Source organism: Gouania willdenowi, chromosome 17 (assembly GCF_900634775.1).
Source record: "Gouania willdenowi chromosome 17, fGouWil2.1, whole genome shotgun sequence".
Classification (NCBI taxonomy): Eukaryota; Metazoa; Chordata; class Actinopteri; order Blenniiformes; family Gobiesocidae; genus Gouania; species Gouania willdenowi.
The window spans coordinates 35897268-35916670 of NC_041060.1; the positions used below are offsets into that span (position 1 = coordinate 35897268).

General features: G+C 41.5%; 1 protein-coding gene across 1 annotated transcript; it reads right to left on the reverse strand.

Moving 5' to 3' along the window:
* Window positions 1-512: 512 nt before the first annotated feature.
* snorc (secondary ossification center associated regulator of chondrocyte maturation) lies at window positions 513-19101 on the reverse strand. Its single transcript, XM_028473601.1, has 3 exons — window positions 18982-19101; window positions 1080-1235; window positions 513-941 (listed from the first exon to the last, which is right to left on the reverse strand). Exons 1-3 carry the CDS (start codon window positions 19043-19045, stop codon window positions 832-834), a joined length of 330 nt encoding a protein of 109 aa, XP_028329402.1. The 5' UTR covers window positions 19046-19101; the 3' UTR covers window positions 513-831.
* Window positions 19102-19403: the final 302 nt, after the last annotated feature.

Here is a 19403-nt window from a genome sequence, read left to right on the forward strand (position 1 = left end):
ATATTTTGGGGGAATTGGACATGTGACTGGCAAAATGACTCAATGGCGCCCCCTTGAAAATTATATTTGCTCTCAGCTGACACTGATGACATCATCACCGTGGAACTTCTGCAAAATTCTGACATCATCACTCTCTACACTGATGACATCATCATCACAGACAGACAGCGATTCCTTGCTTTACTAGAGATACATCTTGCATCCAACACTGCACTGTTAAAGTACTGCACACATTCATATTTTTATTTTAAACATACATGTTTATTTGGTTTTGTTATAAAACAATCTTGACAATAAAGTTGAATGTTTATAGATGTAAATATTCCTCTTAGCATCCTGTTCACTAGGATGATGTTCTACGCTTATGGAAGTTATTAAGAGTTTGTAGAGCTAAGTAGATGCTAATTAATTATAGCATCTTTCATTTGTATGCCAAAAAATTAGTTATAGTTTAACCCAACCGTCATTCATAGTCATAGCGCCACCTATTGGTAAAAGGAAATCATAGACATTATATTTACACAGAACATTGCAGGAAAGTTTGTGATATAATCATTGAAAATGATCAGCTACGTCTCAACACTAACATTTCTGCCACACCCTGACATGTAACACACCTCAACGTGCACCACTTCATGACATGTGTGGTTGTGAGGACACTGCTTGAAGCTTTCATTATAAATGCACTTAAGTCAATGAGAACGTAATTGTAATTGAAAATTATAATAGTTGGAAAAAAAATGCCAGCCATCCTAATCATAATTTCTTTTGTAACTGAACATAGACATACAGTAAGTGTAATTGAGCTCAACCCTGACACACATTGAGGTTCTATGAGGAGGTGAACTTCCTGACGGCGATGACGATGAGGGCGAGGAGAACCGACGCCCCCAGGAACACCGCTATGACGATGGCTGTGATGGCACCAGGCCCCAGCACTCCTACACACACACACACACACACACACACACACACACACACACACACACACACACACACACACACACACACAGGGTCAAGGTTTCATTCCCTTCCATTGGCTTTTATTTTGAAAGAGGAAGGTGTTGGAGGTGTGATACCTTGCTCTCCATCTGAGGGGTGTGAGTGGGACACCTCCTCGTAGTCGTAGGTAAAGGACGGCTCCGTGCGACCCTCGAAAGGCTCCGTGGTGGGGGGCTCAGTGGGCGGTTCCCCAGACATGGTGTCCTGACTGTCTCTGTGAGCGGACGCCGCGTCTGCAGGAAGTGACATCATCATCATAATCATGGTGTTGATCTGGACCTCAAACCCATCATTTGTTCCTTTAACGTTACTCTACAGAACAGGCTCCGCCCCCCTCCATGTTGACCTCTGATGAATGCTCCACTCACGTATGGATGTATAAAGACGTCTTTGTGGAGGATGAACATTTTGTCCCTTTCAGGCACTGGTAGTGTGTGTGTGTGTGTGTGTGTGTGTGTGTGTGTGTGTGTGTGTGTGTGTGTGTGTGTGTGTGTGTGTGCGTGCGTGCGTGCGTGCGTGCGTGCGTGCGTGCGTGCGTGCGTGTGTGTGTGTGCATGCGTGCGTGTGTATTCACAAAGTGTGAGCTTATTCCTTACATGAATGTGTTGAACAGTCAGTGGCTTTCTACTGTTTAAGGTTAGCTTACCTGTTAGCTCTTTGTCTTTAAGGTTAGCTTAGAGGTTAGCATTTTGTCTTTAAGGTTCGCTCAGCTGTTAGCGTTTTTTCTTTAAGGTTAGCTTAGCGGTTAGCTTAGCAGTTAGCTCTTTGTCTTTAAGGTTAGCTTAGCTGTTAGCGCTTCATCTTTAAGGTTAGCTTAGTGGTTAGCACTTAGTCTTTAAGGTTAGCTTAGCTGTGTCTTTAAAACCTGTAACTAATTTCAGAATCAGAAAGGAGATTATTCACCAAGTACAGTTTAAAAACAGCACAAGGAATTTGATTTGGCAGTTGGAGCAAAGAACACACACAACAACACACCGAGGCGGCCATGTGTGGTGCCATCATGTTTAGATAAAAAGTGGGAAAATAAAAGGAAAGGAGAGGAAAGGGGAAAAATGGCAGGTCCTAAACTGAGTTCCTTTTAGAAGGCATTGAAACATAATCCATTTGCTTCATTCGGTTCAGTTCAGCCCATCACAGATGATGTGAGACCTTGGGTAGATCTGATTCAGAAACAAAGTTCCAGGTGGCGGTGGGGGAAGGAGGAGGAAATGTCATTTCTACACAAATCTTGGTGAATAAATGAACCAGCCTTGAATGTCTGGCTTGTGAGGGGAGCCAATGATGATAACCCATTTGTTTTTGGTCAGACTAAAGCACAGTTCTGTTAGCTTGGAGTCCTGGTCTCCAGCAGTAATCCAATAAGGTGGTCTTAACTCAAAAGCTGAGCTGTTAACTTCTCCAAGTTAGATTTGATTCCGCGTAAACGTTCCAAAATAGCTTCCTGCTTACTTTTGAGTTGTGTTTAGTGTTTAGTGTTGAGAGCCCTGCTCCATCCATCACAAATGACTGGCAGCCTTCCTAAAACAGCTGCTAATGTAATCCAAACTTTGCAATAGATCAGAAAACTGCTAACCCTAATCAGCAGCATACTGACTATCATAAATTCTAATCATGTAAACTTCCTCCACGTCCTCAACAGATATCCATCGTGTATCCCGCCGCAAACATTCTGTACATACAAGCGGGCTCACCACTGCCCGTTCTTTTTGTAGAAACATTTTGGTCGATTGCATTGAGAAACATTACTGATCAATTCCATTGTGGGTCTATTTCATAATATTTCACGAGATGTCTCACTATGGGGTAATCCACCTCCTATAAAAGGAGGACGCGGACAGGCGCGCACCATTCAAACACCTCTTCTCCTCTCAGCTATCTCGCGTTTTTCTTTGCCAATTTAACTGTCCACAGGCAGATTCTCTTTATTCCAGTCACCGGATGCTGGCAGAACTAGCTCCTGCTTTGAACCACAACTGGTCAAGAAATGCGTAGAATACAGCTCTTACCTTGCTTTGCCGCCGAAAAGTAGTGAACCTCCGAGCCTAGGCCCCGACTGACGGCTCCTTCCAGCGCTGTTGCTCCGGGACACGTTGGTCCCCAGCGGCTCTTTCACTCCAGTGTTAGCCCCGCTGCATGCTGCATGCGTCGACCTCAGCACACCTCGCTGTCGTCTTGGTCCCACTGCCCTCGGTGTCTTCGGGCCTGTGCGCAAGTTGGTCCTCCCTCTGGGCTCTCACCGGACTGTCTCCAGTCGGACCGGTCCGGTAGGACATATGCTGCCGCTGCTCTCTCAGTCAGGGTGCTGAATGTCCTCTCTCTCCTCACTGCCTTTCAGGCCGAACTTTGTGAGGATTTTTCCTTGTCTCAGCACCCGGTGACGATGGAGGAGATATCCAGGTCGGGCCCGCTGGCTCGACCTGGCCAAACTGTCTGACTGGGAGAAAAGTGTCATCCTCGCTGACCCTGTTGAATTTTCGGCTCCGCTTTGTTTTTGATGCAGCTGCGCTGCGAGGAGAAAAAGAGAGACGATGAGGCTCTTCGCCTCTGCTTCCCCAGGAAACCCCCACTCACATCTCCACCGGTGCGACAAAGGGCTTTCCCTCAGGCTGCTCCCCAGGGTCCGAGGTTTAAAGCAGCAATACCGTCCGTTCTCCGGCTGGCTCCGTCACAGCCTCATCAAGGCCCGCCCACCTGGCCCGGGAACCGACGGCTGCTGCTGCACCGGCACAACCGGCTCACCGCACGCTGTCGAGGAGGAAGAAAAAGACTGTTTGACCACTCTCTTCTCCTCTAATGATGAAGCTAATGTTCCCTTGTTTTCTAGCTTCGTCTCCTTTGCTTTCTCCGGTGCGTTTTTGGGCTGTTTTCTCCCCGTCCTTTCCCCTGCCAAGGCTTGGCCCTCTGCTGTTCGGGAGAGACAGACTGGTTCCGCAGGACGTTTGGCTGTTGCCCCACCCACATGTCCACGAGCACGCACCCACACACACGTTCAAAACAGAGTGATGTGTTCATTGCTCATGCCCCTAGGCCGCTGCGGCCGGTCCCCCTGGTGGCATATGACCCACTGCTGCGAGGGGGCTGCACCGTTGTACGATTAGGCTGCCTCGGTCTGTGTGAGCGGCCTCCGACAGGGGGCGCCATCACACCACTTTTGGGCTCTCCGATTGTTTACGATCTGCCTCTGGGAGAGGGCGCCATTGCTCCGTGTATGTCTCCTCTCTCAGTGGGTACACCAGAGCGCTCTGAGGATAAAGAGATCCGGCTCCACCTTGGGTATTATAGACGACATCGAAGGGTTACAGGCTACAGTTTGCATCTGTCCCTCCCCGTTTCATCGGCATGAATCACTCTCGGGCCCACGGAGAGACGGCCCGTGTGTTACAGGAGGAGATCACTCGCAATGGACCCTCCTGCTCGGTCTCGGGAGGGGTTCTACTACAGGTACTTTCTGGTCCCCAAACATGGGGGATCTGGGATCCTGGACCAACGGGCCCTGAACAAGTGCCTCAGGAAATTCACCTTCAGGATGCTCACACATTCCTCCCTACTGCGTCTGGTGCGTCAGAATTTGGTTCACGTCTGTCAACTTCAAGGACACGTATTTCCACTTTCCAATATATCCCCCTCACAAAAAATACCTACGGTTTGCTTTCCGGGGTGTGTGTTACAATTACCGCATTCTCCCGTTCGGCCTCTCTTTGAGCCAGAAGGTGTTTGTGCGCTGCACAGATGCTGCGATCGCTCCACTAAGACTATTTGTCTGTCTACGTACCTGTACGATTGACTGCTTTGAGCACAGTCAGAGGCGGAGGCCAGGGCGCACACACGCATTCTGCTGGATCACCTGTCAAATCTGGGATTTGTGGTGAATGCGGAAAAGAGCGTGTTGTCCCCTACACAGGAAATAATTTTCCTGGGTTTGTCCCTGCGCTCAGTACCGTTTACCACGCGTCTTTCACCGGAGCGGGTGAAGACGTTCGGGGCGTGTCTCGGGAGGGCATGTCTGTTCGGTTCAGACTGTGTCTTCGTTTACTCGGGTTGATGGCTTCGGCCATCCTCGTGATCCGCCTCGGTCACCTTCACATGAGGGATTTCCAACTGTGGGTGGCCTCACATGGGCTTGATCCTGGCGCACGGAGGGTTTTGGTTATGCCGGAGTGTGGCGCGGCTCTGCGCCACTGGCGTGCCCTGGGCTTCCTGACGGACAGGGTGCCTATGGGCATTGTTACGTCCAGGAAGGTGGTCTCCACGGATGCCAGCTTAACAGGCTGGGGTGGGACCCACGAGGGTGGGGCTGTGAAGGGTCGCTGGAATGCGGTCCTCCAGCACACTCACATAAATTACTTGGATCTGTCAGCGGTGTTCCTCTCGCTCATCTATTTCGTTCCGTCTCTCAGGGGACATCATGTCCTGGTGAGGAAGGACAATACCACGGCAGTAGCGTACATCAACCGTCAGGGCGGGAATGAACTTGGGCGCCAACCTGTTATCCAGGAGCGTGACTCTTTACAAGGAATGGATGCTGCACCCAGAGGTGGTGCGGCAGCTGTGGGCCCGTTATGGTCGGGCTGAGGTGGACCTGTTCGCAGGGGAAGAAAATGCGCAGTACGCAATGTTCTTCTCCCTGCGCAGCACGGAGGCTTCCCTCGGTGTAGACGCACTAGCGCACGTTTGGCCGCGCGTGCTTTTTTACGCATTCCCCCTGTTGATTCCCTCCAATCTGTCCAGGGTGGAGAAATGAAGAGAGCAAAATGCTTGACTATGTTCAAGCGACTCATCACGTGCAATTTAATCAACTATGGTCGCTGAAGTAACGTTCAGTGTGAACAAACCTTAATACATAATAATATAATACTCACAGAAAGGTTTGAGCTCCCTGATCATTTTAAACTCAGTTATAGATCAGCTTTAAACTGGTTTTGACTGAACTGACAGTTTAAACCTAGAGTTATTTCATTAAACTGCACATTTGACTACATTTTGGTTTCATCACTTCCACATCTCCTTATTTACCTTAAAACTACATTTTAAACAAGATTTGTTGCAATCTTGTAAATAATTTGGCAGCGTCTGTCCTGTAGTGTCCCAGTCAAGGAGTTTTTCTCCAAACATTTAGAGAAACTAAAGGAAAAACACGTTATCTGTCCTGTCTGTGGTCCATTCAGAGCGTCACCAACAAACCTCAGTGCAAACATGTTTGGAGCACACGAGCACTGAACACTGCGTCAGACATCCACAGACACTCACAGCAGAGGATGCAGTGCGTTGATTCTCAGGTACGTCCTGGTGGAGCTCTGAGGCCTGGGCTGAAGGCCAGTGGAGCATCAATGAGGCCTTGAGCTGGACACAAAGAACAGCCTGTGTGTGTGTGTGTGTGTGTGTGTGTGTATGAAACAGTTCTGTGTGAGCTGCCTTTAATAAGAAGCTCGCACCAATAACACAAGCTTTCCACCAACAACGTGCAAATCCAGTCCATTCAGCATCAGCACCATAGAACACCTTTTAAAATCCTTCTCAAAAGGACATTTTATTCCTATACATCACAATAATAGATCAATATGACTGATAAAGGTTGTGTCTGAATATTCCCTCCTATCTCCTTTCACATCCACTTTTCCTTAACCCTGTGGATGAGGTCACAGGGTTAAAGAAAAGTGTTAGGAGACTTCCTAAAGGAGTTAGGGAAAGGACATCATGTTGTTTTGACAATCAGACGCACTTCCACTAGGTGACGTAATAATAATAATAATAATAATAATAACTAGAATATTTGCATTTCCTGAAGAAAATGGAAGGTGAAGATGCAGGTGCTGGCCCGCAGCGCACTGCATTAGCTTAATATTAGCCTAGCATCAGCATTAGTTTAGCGTTAATTATAGCCTGGCGTTAGCATTAGCCTAACTTTAATGTTAACAATAGCCTTGTATTAACATTAGCCAAGCAATCGTATTAGCCTAGCAATCACATTATCCAACAGTTGGGTTAGCATTAGCCTAGTGCTAGCATTATCCTATCATTAGCAATAGCATACATCACAGTGTATGCTATTGGCATCACTTGGCACAGTGCTGCCAAGCCTCACGCGTTGAGTGTGACAGTCACGCAATTTGATGCATTCTCACGCCACACTTGACATTTCTCACGCTTATATTTGCCCATTCAATACTCTTTTAATTTTTTTTTCATGATAACGAACTTTGATCCTCATGGCTTGCCGTAGCTCGAGTAACTCTGATTGACTGACTGAGATAACCAATCCCAGACCAATCCATGTCTCTTTGTGCCTAAATCTAACCAACCATGGCAGGCATCACACAATAATGAACCAATCAGAAGCAACGTAAGGCGGGTCTAACAACACCTCACACAACACGCAGCGAATCATCAACATGTTTTTAAAAAGAAAGTATTTCTAGAGGACAGACGCCGTTTGAGATGGTATGTAACTACTCAATTTTGTTCACTGTTTATATTGTTGTGTGTGTGTGTGTGTGTGTTATAGTGTTAGTTTACTTGTCTGTAAAACTAACATTTTGTGTGTCTCTCTCTCTCTCTCACTCACTCAGGTTTGTATTAGGGTGTGCGATCTGACACGATTAGATCGTTAAGGATTAAAACATGAGATCGTAGAACCGTCTGTAGTTCATATTTTAACCCTTGCGGTGCCGTGTCTGTCATATGTCTGTGATCCATACACAGAACATCCAAAGGTTTTTTTTCTGCCAAATCACATCATTTAATAGTCAGCGTTACAGACACCAAAGAATTATTAAGCGCTAAAACAGGGCAGAAGTACGCTACGCTCCCCCCCCCAGTGCACAGACACACAGTCAGTTGTGTCAGTGACTGTCTGTCAGAGGCTCAGTGCAGATGTCTGTCTGTCTGTTAAACACTGAGAGATGTTTGAGGAAACACTGCATGTGTTTCTCTTCTCTAACTAACTCTGCTGCTGCTGCAGCTAACGGGGCTATTTACACATTCTTAAAGAGACAGTGTCCTGAATGTGATTTACTTTAAAAACTACTTTCAACAACTCAGAGCTGCCCTGAAAAAATCATCACTACATCATTTAATCACATTTCAGCCTTAATGAAGGAAAAAGTCAAAATGTAGTTATTGTGCTGCTAGTGATTAATAAAAGGGTCTTTGTGGCTCCACTGACTTTGACCTATTATTGTTTTTATTGTAAAACTATTGATAAAAAATAAATGGTTTATATCACCTATTGTCATTTAGAGGAAAAATATATAAATATGAATATTGGTCCATGTCACCCAGGCCTAATGTAACTAAAGCAGTAACGTTTTATCTTGTAAAGGATATGATTGTATAAACTGTGTGAAATGAGGCGTTCAAACACTGTTTAAAGTATGATTTTATTAATATGAGTGTGTTACCTCAATAACTAATAGAAATCACTAGACTGATATGATGCCTTGTTATGTAGCATGTGATGCTAATGCTAATGCTACACTACTTTAGTTAAACAACGTAAAAAGACTGTGTGACTATAAGAACATGTCAGACCTTTAGTTTAATGATAATTATACTTAGAACCAGTTTGATAACTTTCTTACATATTATCTTGTCTTAAATGATCTTTAATTTCTTTTTTCCATTAAAGGCCATGATTTTAAGAAGGTGAATTGGTTTGTTTTATTGGTAAATAACTTTAAAATAGTCTAAATGATTTGAATGAAAAAAATCATTGTGATTGTGATTTTCCAATGAAAAAATCGTATCATTCCCCACATCACCCACTTCTACATGTGTATGTCTGTGTTAGACATTAACTTAAATGAATTAAAACTCTTAATCAGCTACTAACAGTGTTATAAACACTGCTAGTAGCTGAATTACACTTGTAGGTTATATCATCATAAATACATAGTAAATGAAACAAATGTCGGAAATATGAGGAACTAAAGGTAAACTAAAGAACGTCACATTGAGAATAGTTGATCACACTAATTAACATTAGGGTGGGGGGCAAAATAGAAAATAGAATTCAATATATAGACCATCTGTGTGTAACACATACAATAATGTAAAAATGATTAGTAACATAATTGATAATGTCGACTCGTGTCCTGAATACAGGTCAACATACATGTTCTCACTCATTGACGCTCTATAGAGATGAGATGCTTCTCAATTACAGCAACATATCACTAGTTTCATATACCGTTAGAAAACTTAGAAGCTTCTGTTTTTAACCATATAAACCATTTTAAGACACAACCATCACAGCAAATACACTCACATGGAAATGAAATGTTGACATCATAAAGTCAGCACAGCTCATCTTTAAAGTGATGTCATCTAATCCAATCCTCAATGAATGGGGTCAAGGATAACTGACCCCCCATTGGTGAAAAGTTTCAATTACTTTTGCCAAATTAATCGAGAAAAAATATGAAATAGTTTAATATTACTGATAGTTTCATGTCACAGACGGTAATTCTACCTCAGGTGTGTAGTGTAGTAAGTTTTCATTGAAATGGTCCCTGGAACTAATTTATATTCACATTAATAACCATACAGTAGGTCACAATGAATGGACACACTTTATTTTTAGACAAATCACCATGAAATGAATCAATTGGATCTGATGTCAATGAAACTCAGTGAGAGAATTAAAAGAATAACTGTTCCATTTGATAAAGATCGGTCAGTTATGAATGGAGATGTACAGTAATGGAATCTTCCATGAGACCGAGACCTTTAAAATTTGTTCTCGAGACCAAGACCGGTCTCGACTACCACAACAATACTAGTTAGTGCGTATAAAAGTGAAGGATAAATACATGTGATATTATCAACCCTCATTAAACTCTACTTTGGTTTAACAGTGCACCAGTACACTTCACTAGAGAAGCAAACAGGGTAACTAGTACTAGTACTAGTACTAGTACTAGTACTAGTACTACGATTAGTTTTACTAACAGATGACTTTCCTAATAGTTGCTCTACTCACTAACTAGTGTACCAAAACCTTTACTAGTAAAACTGTTTTTGTCGACTATTTATTTATTGATTTGATAGATACAGTGCATGTTAATGAACAAACATGGAACGCATGCATGTAAACACGCTGTATTGTAGCCAAAGGCTAATTTTCATTCATAGTACCACAGGCTAGGCTCATACAGGGGTCACACAGGGGTCATACAAGGGTCATACAGGGGTCACACAGGGGTCACACAGGGGTCATACAGGGGTCACACAGGGGTCATACAGGGGTCATACAGGGGTCACACAGGGGTCATACAGGGGTTACAAAACATTGCAGAATAAAATGTAGATCTACAGTAAGTACATTGTTATCTATAAATGATCAAAAGCTCTTTATACAATAATCAAATTAGAGTTACACATTTATTCAGCTTCATAACCACTCATCCATGTTCACTTATCTTACATAATGTGCATACTACAGAATCAAAAAAAGACAATAAAATACAACATACAACTTTGGTTTTCCTGTCACCATTTTTTCAACTGGGCTTTAAACGAACTATGTGTAACATTCTCTCAGTTTTAGAGGAAAACTATTCCACAGGTTCCACCTCGGGCAGACAGAAGGTGGGAACCTGTGGGGTCCTATAAAGTCTTCTCTGGTGGAGGCTCATGTGGTCCTCTGTGAATTATCTTTAGATTTGATGGAGGAGGAGAAAGTGTAGAACCTTGTATATCAGACAGGCCATTTTCAAATTCATCATATTTGGAAAATCCAATAGTTTATGTTATTTTAAATCATGACAGTCGTGGTAGGTTTTAGCATCACCCATGTTTACATTATTTTGAATATGCCAGAAATATTGAAGATTAAATGTGACAACCTGTCACCATTTAATCCAAAGTGTTGGATCAACGACTACCCCTAGAAATTTAAATTCTGAGACCAGGTCAGAAAGACATTTGATCTGATTACTTCAACATGGCGTTTTGAGAAGTACATGTACATAGTTATTCTGGTGTTCAACATGAGGAATGAATCCTTGAGCCAGTTCTGCACCAAGGATGGAGCAGCAGCTGCTTGTTGGAGTGTAGATTACTGTGAGAAGACGTTTGAACATGAGTTTGGTAGGTTATTGATAAAAAGAGAGACTACTAGTGCTACTAGTAAACTTAAAATATAGTAATACTAGACGAGTAGATCTAATGTAAATGAAGCAGGAGGGATTAGAACCAAATTCAGCTCTCTGATTGGTTGGAATACTTTATAAAGCCCATGGCAGCCTGGATGTATTTTCTTCGCCCCCTTATTAGCATATGATACTGACACCTTTAGCGTCACTAGTTAAGTCTACTAGTGCACTAGTAAACCTAAACTGAGATGAATGATGGTTGATATCTTCATGATATCACATTTATGCCCACACAGCGTTCTATAGGTTTACTAGTTCTACTAGTACTCTACAGTTTACTACTACTACTAGTGAAACTTAGGGTACGAGTAAACAAAAAGATTTTACTAGTAAAGGTCCATGAGTAGACCTACTAGTAAAGCAGGACAGTGTACTAGTAGATATATATTTATATATACTATTCTGCTTTATTCACACACCTAATGTTTGTTCAGTACTAGTGAAGTGAACATGTCCAGTTGTGTGAAAATTGTTAGAGAAAGAGTTTGTGGATCAGTTGAGCCTCAGCTAGCATTCCAATGCTTAACATGTAACAGCTAACACCTTCATTCTAAACATGTAGTAGCTAACACAATGATTTTAACATAAAATCAAATAAAAGAGCTATCAATTATAAAAATCTGAAAAAAATTAAAATCTCAAATCTAGAAACACCAAAACATAAAAGCATTAGATGTGCTCTATTAAATATTAGATCACTGAGATCCAAATCTCTACTAGTAAATGACCTTATCTCAGAAAATAACTTTGATTTATTCTGATTAACTGAAACATGGCTGTATCAAGATGAATATGTTAGTTTAAATGAAGCCACTCCTCCCAGTCATTTAAATACTCATATGCCACGAGACATAGGCCGTGGAGGTGGTGTAGCAGCTATTTATCATTCCTCTCTCCTAATCTATCCTAAACCAAAGGCCAGTTACACTTCCTTTGAAAGCCTGGTTCTAAATTTATCTCATATCGAATCAAAAACCTGCCAGCCAGTCTTATTTGTGATAATTTACCGTCCTCCAGGCCCTTATTCTGAATTTCTATCAGAATTCTCTGAGTTTATATCAAACTTAGTCCTCAGTTCTGATAAAATACTGATAGTAGGAGATTTTAATATCCATGTGGACAAAGATAGTGATAGCCTGAGCTCAGCCTTTATGTCCCTAATAGACTCAGTTGGCTTTTTTCAAACTATTAATGAAGCTACTCATCGTTTAAATCATACTCTTGATCTTGTTCTAACATATGGCCTTGATATTAATGAACTAAAAGTCTACCCTGAAAATCCTCTGCTATCAGATCACTTTTTAATATCTTTTAACATTATCCTAGAGGATCTCGCACTGTGCAATAAAATAGTTAGGAGTAGAAATCTGTCCAACAGTGCTGTGGCTAAATTTAAAGAGGCCATTCCTGCTGCCTTAAACTCAGTGCACCATCCAATAAATAACTATGATATTAATTATAACCCCTCTCAACTGGATCTGCTTGTCGATAGCTCTGCTAGTCTACTAAAATCCACCTTGGACTCAATTGCCCCATTGAGGGAAAAAACTATTAAACGTCAGAGGAAAGCTCCGTGGTTTAGCTCTGAAACTCACACACTCAAACAAACAACCCGTAAATTAGAGAGAATGTGGCGCTCCAATAAAACAGAGGAGTCACGAATACTCTGGCAAGAAAGCCATAGTAAATACATGACAGCCTTACGACATAGTCGATCTACATACTACTCCTCACTAATTGAAGAAAATAAAAATAATCCGAGGTACCTTTTCAGCACTGTAGCCAGGCTAACACAAAGTCAGAGCTCTATTGAGCCCATGATTCCTCTAGCCCTCAGCTGTGAGGACTTTATGACATTTTTTAACCATAAAATTCACAAGATTAGAGATAAAATTAGCCACTCCCTGCCTTCACCTGGGCCTGCTGTACCATTAAATGTAAATAGGCCTAACCTAAACTGTTTCACACATATAGGACTTCAGGAACTTAACTCTATTATTTCATCCTCCAAACCATCGACCTGCCTTTCAGATCCGATCCCAACTAAGCTGTTTAAAGAAGTTATTCCCCTAGTCTGCCCATCTTTGTTGGAGACAATAAATATATCCCTATCAATAGGCTACGTGCCACAGTCCTTTAAAGTAGCTGTAATCAAACCCCTTCTCAAAAAACCTACTCTTGATTCCAGCACTTTAGCAAACTACAGGCCTATATCTAATCTTCCTTTTATTTCAAAGATTCTTGAGAAAGTTGTGGCAGCTCAGCTCTGTGAATTTCTTCAAAACAACAGCCTGTTCGAGGACTTCCAGTCAGGTTTTAGAGCTCAACACAGCACAGAGACTGCTTTAGTTAAAGTAACTAATGATCTACTCTGGGCTTCAGATGAAGGACGACTCTCAGTGCTGGTTTTATTAGATCTTAGTGCAGCTTTTGACACTATAGATCACTATATTCTACTAGAGAGATTAGAGAAATTACTTGGAATCACAGGGACTGCCCTAAACTGGTTTAAGTCCTACCTATCTGATAGGTACCAGTTTGTACACGTGAATAATAGGTCTTCTGTGTACACTAAAGTAAGCTACGGGGTTCCTCAGGGCTCTGTGCTAGGTCCAATCCTCTTCTGTATCTATATGATCCCCCTTGGTAATGTTATGAGAAAATACTCTGTTAACTTTCATTGCTATGCTGATGATACCCAACTGTATGTATCAATGAAGCCAGGTGAGACAAATCAGCTATCTAAACTTGAGGCCTGTCTAAAGGACATTAGGGCCTGGATGGACCAAAATTTTCTTCTTCTCAACTCAGACAAGACTGAGGTCATTGTACTGGGCCCACGACACCTTAGAGAAACCTATGCTAGCCTAACTGCCCTAGATGGCATTACTCTGGCACAAAGCACAACTGTTAGAAACCTTGGGGTTCTATTTGATCAGGACTTATCCTTCAACTCTCACATAAAACAAACTTCAAGAACTGCCTTCTTTCATCTCCGTAACATTGCTAAAATCAGATCTATCCTGTCTCAGAGCGACGCCGAAAAGCTAGTCCATGCTTTTGTTACCTCTAGACTGGATTATTGTAATTCTCTTTTAGCAGGCTGCCTGAGCAAGTCGCTTAAGACACTTCAGCTGGTTCAAAATGCTGCAGCACGTGTACTGACTAAAACTAGGAGAAGAGATCACATTACTCCTGTATTAGCCTCTCTGCATTGGCTTCCCATAAAATATAGAATAGAATTCAAGATTCTTCTTCTCACTTATAAAGCCCTAAATGGACAGGCACCAGTCTATCTCAAGGAGCTTGTAGTGCCATACAATCCCCCCAGAACACTACGCTCTCAAAATGCTGGACTACTCGTTGTTCCATTCGTCTCTAAAAGTAGTATAGGAGGAAGAGCTTTCAGTTATCAGGCCCCACTTCTCTGGAACCATCTACCAACCACGGTTCGGGGGGCAGACACCCTCTCTACCTTTAAGGTTAGGCTCAAAACATTCCTCTTTGATAAAGCTTTTAGTTAGGAACCAGCTCATAGCTCATAATTAAGATGCAATAGGCATAGACTGCCGGGGGGGGGGGGGGGGGGGGGGTCTGGCATGCTCGGTTGGAGAGAGGTTGGAGAGGGCGTTAAGAGAGAGGTCATTTAGGTTAGAGAGGGACCGGAGAGGGTCCCATTCCTCTCTCTAACACTCCCTCTATGTCTGCTTCTTCCCTTGTGTGTTTGCTCCTGTTCTCCTTCTGGCTTTTGTCTTGCAGGTCCGTGGGATCCTCAGTGTGGAGTTACAGAGTCTCAACAACTCTGTCTCCACCCTTTCCTCTGCACACACCCAACACAGCATAACGTGGATGGCTGTTCATCATAGGAATGGGATCCACACAAGGTTCCTGCTGCTTAACAGAAGGTTTTCCTTGCCGCCATGATGAATTCATGTTGGGTGTGGGATACATATGTATGTGTATATACGTATATATGCATATGTGTGTATCCATAAAATGAAGAGTCCGTCCTTAAGACTGCTCTACTGTAAAGTGTCTTGAGATACCATTGGTTATGGTTTGGCGCTATACAAATAAAGATTGATTGATTGATTGATTGATAACACCTCAATGCTAACATGTAGCAGCGAGCACCTCAATGTTAACATGTAGCAGCTAGCACCGCAATGCTAACATGTAGCAGCTAACACCTTAATGCTAAACATGTAGTAGCTAACACCTCGATGCTAACATGTAGCAGCTTTCACCTCAATGCTAACATGTATCAGCTATCACCTCAATGCTAACATGTAGCAGCTAACAGCTCAATGCTAACATGTAGCAGCTAGCACCTCAATGCTAACATGTAGCAGCTAGCACCTCAATGCTAGCATGTAGCAGCTAACACCTCAATGCTAACATGTGCCAGCTAGCACCTCAATGCTAACGTGTAAGTAGGAAGTAAGTAGTTTATTTATAAAGCGCTTTTTGCAGATAAAATCACAAAGTGCTGTACAGAGTTGTGGTAAAAGTACAAGTGCAACACAATAGAATAATAAAACAAGAGTGCATAAAAATACAGTTAACACCTCAATGCTAACATGTAGCAGCAAGCACATCAATGCTAACATGTAGCAGCTAACACCTCAATGCTAACATGTAGCAGCTAACACCTCAATGCAAACATGTAGCAGCTAGCACCTCAAAGCTAGCATGTAGCAGCTAACACCTCAATCCTAACATGTAGCAGCTAGCATGTAGCAGCTAACACCTTAATGCTAACATGTAGCAGCTAACACCTCAATGCAAACATGTAGCAGCTAGCACCTCAATGCAAACATGTAGCAGCTAACACCGCAATGCTAACATATAGCAGCAAACACCTCAATGCTAATATGTAGCAGCTAACACCTCAATGCAAACATGTAGCAGCTAGCACCTCAAAGCTAGCATGTAGCAGCTAACACCTCAATGCTAACATGTAGCAGCTAATACATCAATGCTAACATGTAGCAGCTAGCACCTCAATGCTAACATGTAGCAGCTAGCACCTCAATGCGAACATGTAGAAGCTAACACCTCAATGCTAACATGTAGCAGCTAACACATCAATGCTAACATATAGCAGCTAGCACCTCAATGCTAACATGTAACAGCTAACACCTCAATGCTAACATGTAGCAGCTAGCACCTCAATGCTAACATGTAGCAGCTAACACCTCAATGCTAACATGTAGCAGCTAGCACCTCAATGCTAAACATGTAGCAGCTAGCACCTCAATGCTAACATGTAGCAACAAGCACCTCAATGCTAACATGTAGCAACAAGCACCTCAATGCTAACATGTAGCAGCTAGCACCTCAATGCTAACATGTAGCAGCTAACACCTAAATGCTAAACATGTAGCAGCTAGCACCTCAATGCTAACATGTAGCAGCTAGCACCTCAATGCTAACATGTAGCAGCTAACACATCAATGCTAACATGTAGCAGCTAGCACCTCAATGCTAACATGTAGCAGCTAGCACCTCAATGCTAACATGTAGCAGCTAACACATCAATGCTAACATGTAGCAGCTAGCACCTCAATGCTAACATGTAACAGCTAACACCTCAATGCTAACATGTAGCAACAAGCACCTCAATCCTAACATGTAGCAGCTAGCATGTAGCAGCTAACACCTTAATGCTAACATGTAGCAGCTAACACCTCAATGCAAACATGTAGCAGCTAGCACCTCAATGCTAACATGTAGCAGCTAACACATCAATGCTAACATGTAGCAGCTAGCACCTCAATGCTAACATGTAGCAGCTAACACATCAATGCTAACATGTAGCAGCTAGCACCTCAATGCTAACATGTAACAGCTAACACCTCAATGCTAACATGTAGCAACAAGCACCTCAATGCTAACATGTAGCAGCTATCACCTCAATGCTAACATGTAGCAGCTAACACCTCAATGCTAACATGTAGCAGCTATCACCTCAATGCTAACATGTAACAGCTATCACCTCAATGCTAACATGTAACAGCTATCACCTCAATGCTAACATGTAACAGCTATCACCTCAATGCTAACATGTAGCAGCTAGCACCTCAATGCTAACATGTTGCAGCTAACACCTCAATGCTAACATGTAGCAGCTAACACATCAATGCTAACATGTAGCAGCTAGCAGGGACAATGGTCCTAGTGGAGCAGACAGTGTCTCCAATCCACACTGACACTCAGACATTGTTCAGAACAATAATAAATCCATGAGTGACAAATGAACAAAGTCAGTGATAAATGATTGTAGTGACAGTCGACCACTCTGTGGTAGAGGATGTGGGCGGGGCTAGAAGCACTGCTACAGATAGCATCGTCTGACCCAACTTATCAACTGTTATGTAGAAAAACTATTTCAGACTAAATTCATCAGTTGTTCTGTTTATTTCATGATATTTACAGATATTATAAATATTTTACACTGTTCAGTTTATATTTCTCTGGAATGTTCTGGACGTTTTTATTTTAATACAAAAACACATTTGTTTTAGAAAGTTTACTAAACATCCATAAAAGCATGAATATATCTTAGTTAAATATAAGTTAGTGTTTTGTGAATAATATATTATTTATTCATGTTACACATTATGTTTGCACTTAGTGATGAAATAATAAACATTATTTAGTTGTTAAAGATAATTTATTGTTTTCATTGATTCAGTCATATACTGTACCAACATACATTTAAACTGGAACACATTGCATTCATGTCAAATATTGTGAGGCCATTAATTTAGATTAATTAATTACAGTCTAATTAATTACCTATATTAATTTAATTTGTTTTTTTCTTCATTTCAAAGTTACATCATTTATTTGTCTTTTAACAGGAATGGAATATACAGTATTTCTGAGGGTTCAGGTGTTTGTTTACTTTGTATTCATGCATATTTTTTGAATTGAATGTGTTTTCACGAGTACATTTACATGTGTAAATACACTTTTATTTGCAAAATGACAAAATAAAGTGAACTGATGCTACATTTGATTTATGTTCGTAATGAGTTTTAAGATCAAACTTAACTAAAGCCAGTGTTTCATTTAAAAAGTATCTGATCACATTTAATAAAACATTTATGATAAATCTGTTAAATTTCACTCAATTATTTAACATCTTAAACAAAATGTGCAGGAGTATATTACGCAGCATGGCTTTATTTATAAATGCTCTATACGCTTTAAGTTCTCAACAAATGTCATGAAAATGAGAAAACATTCACATTTTAGAAATCTTTCAAAAACATGTTTTAAAGTACTTATTTAATTTATTTGGCAAATATGAGCCATAAATATCTAGAATTTGATATAAGTGCTTTACTAATGTTTCAAGGATTTCCTTTTTTAAATGAGTAAATGTAAAATCTAAAATGTTTTAGCATTAAAAAAGTAATTTTAGTTAAAGAGCTTGTTAATTAATTGCAGAAACAAAATAAATGATTTTAGTCATTATTACCAATGCAGAATACTTACTGGTCTAATAATGTGTTAAATAAAAAAGTTAGAAACAAAGTAATATTTAACTAAAGACAATACTGGAAAATTTAATCCATTTACTTTTTGCTCTTGACTTTTAAAAAATTTTTTTTTTATCATTTACGGCACTGAGAACCAATGTTTTCATCCTCTTGGCGAATTATTTTAAAGCTTTATGATTTAAGTCGTTTATCATTTGTCTTTTTCTCTTAGTTTGCATATTTAGAATAAAATAAATTAAAACCACTCAGATGGTTGAAAGAAAGACATAAAAATGGAAGAAAAACTTTTTGCCCTAAGTTGTAAGCTGGAGCGTTACCTGAGCACACGGCGGTGAGCACAAGGCCGAGCAGCAGCAGTAGTTTGGTTCTGTAGGGAAACATATCGACTCCTTCACTGAGTGTTTGAGCTGCAGACGAGCAGACGACTGAGGGGTGAGACCAGCACGTGGAGGTGGAGGTTGCAAAGCGTGAACACTGCACACTTTGTGCCACTGCAGAGCACAGCCCACACACTCAGGAACTTTTTCAAGGCAGGAAAAACACTCAGAGGAACGTTTACACCTTCGTCTGAACTTTGTAGACGATCCAAATAGTTTGTAGCAGAGGAACGAGCTCTGGAGGATGGAGACGCTGACTCAGTCTGAACCTCAAAATAAAAGCTGAAACTTAATGAGGAGCATTCACTTATCCTCCAGCTGTTCCCTCAGCTGTTCCTCTGGCTTTCTTCGACTGTTCCCAT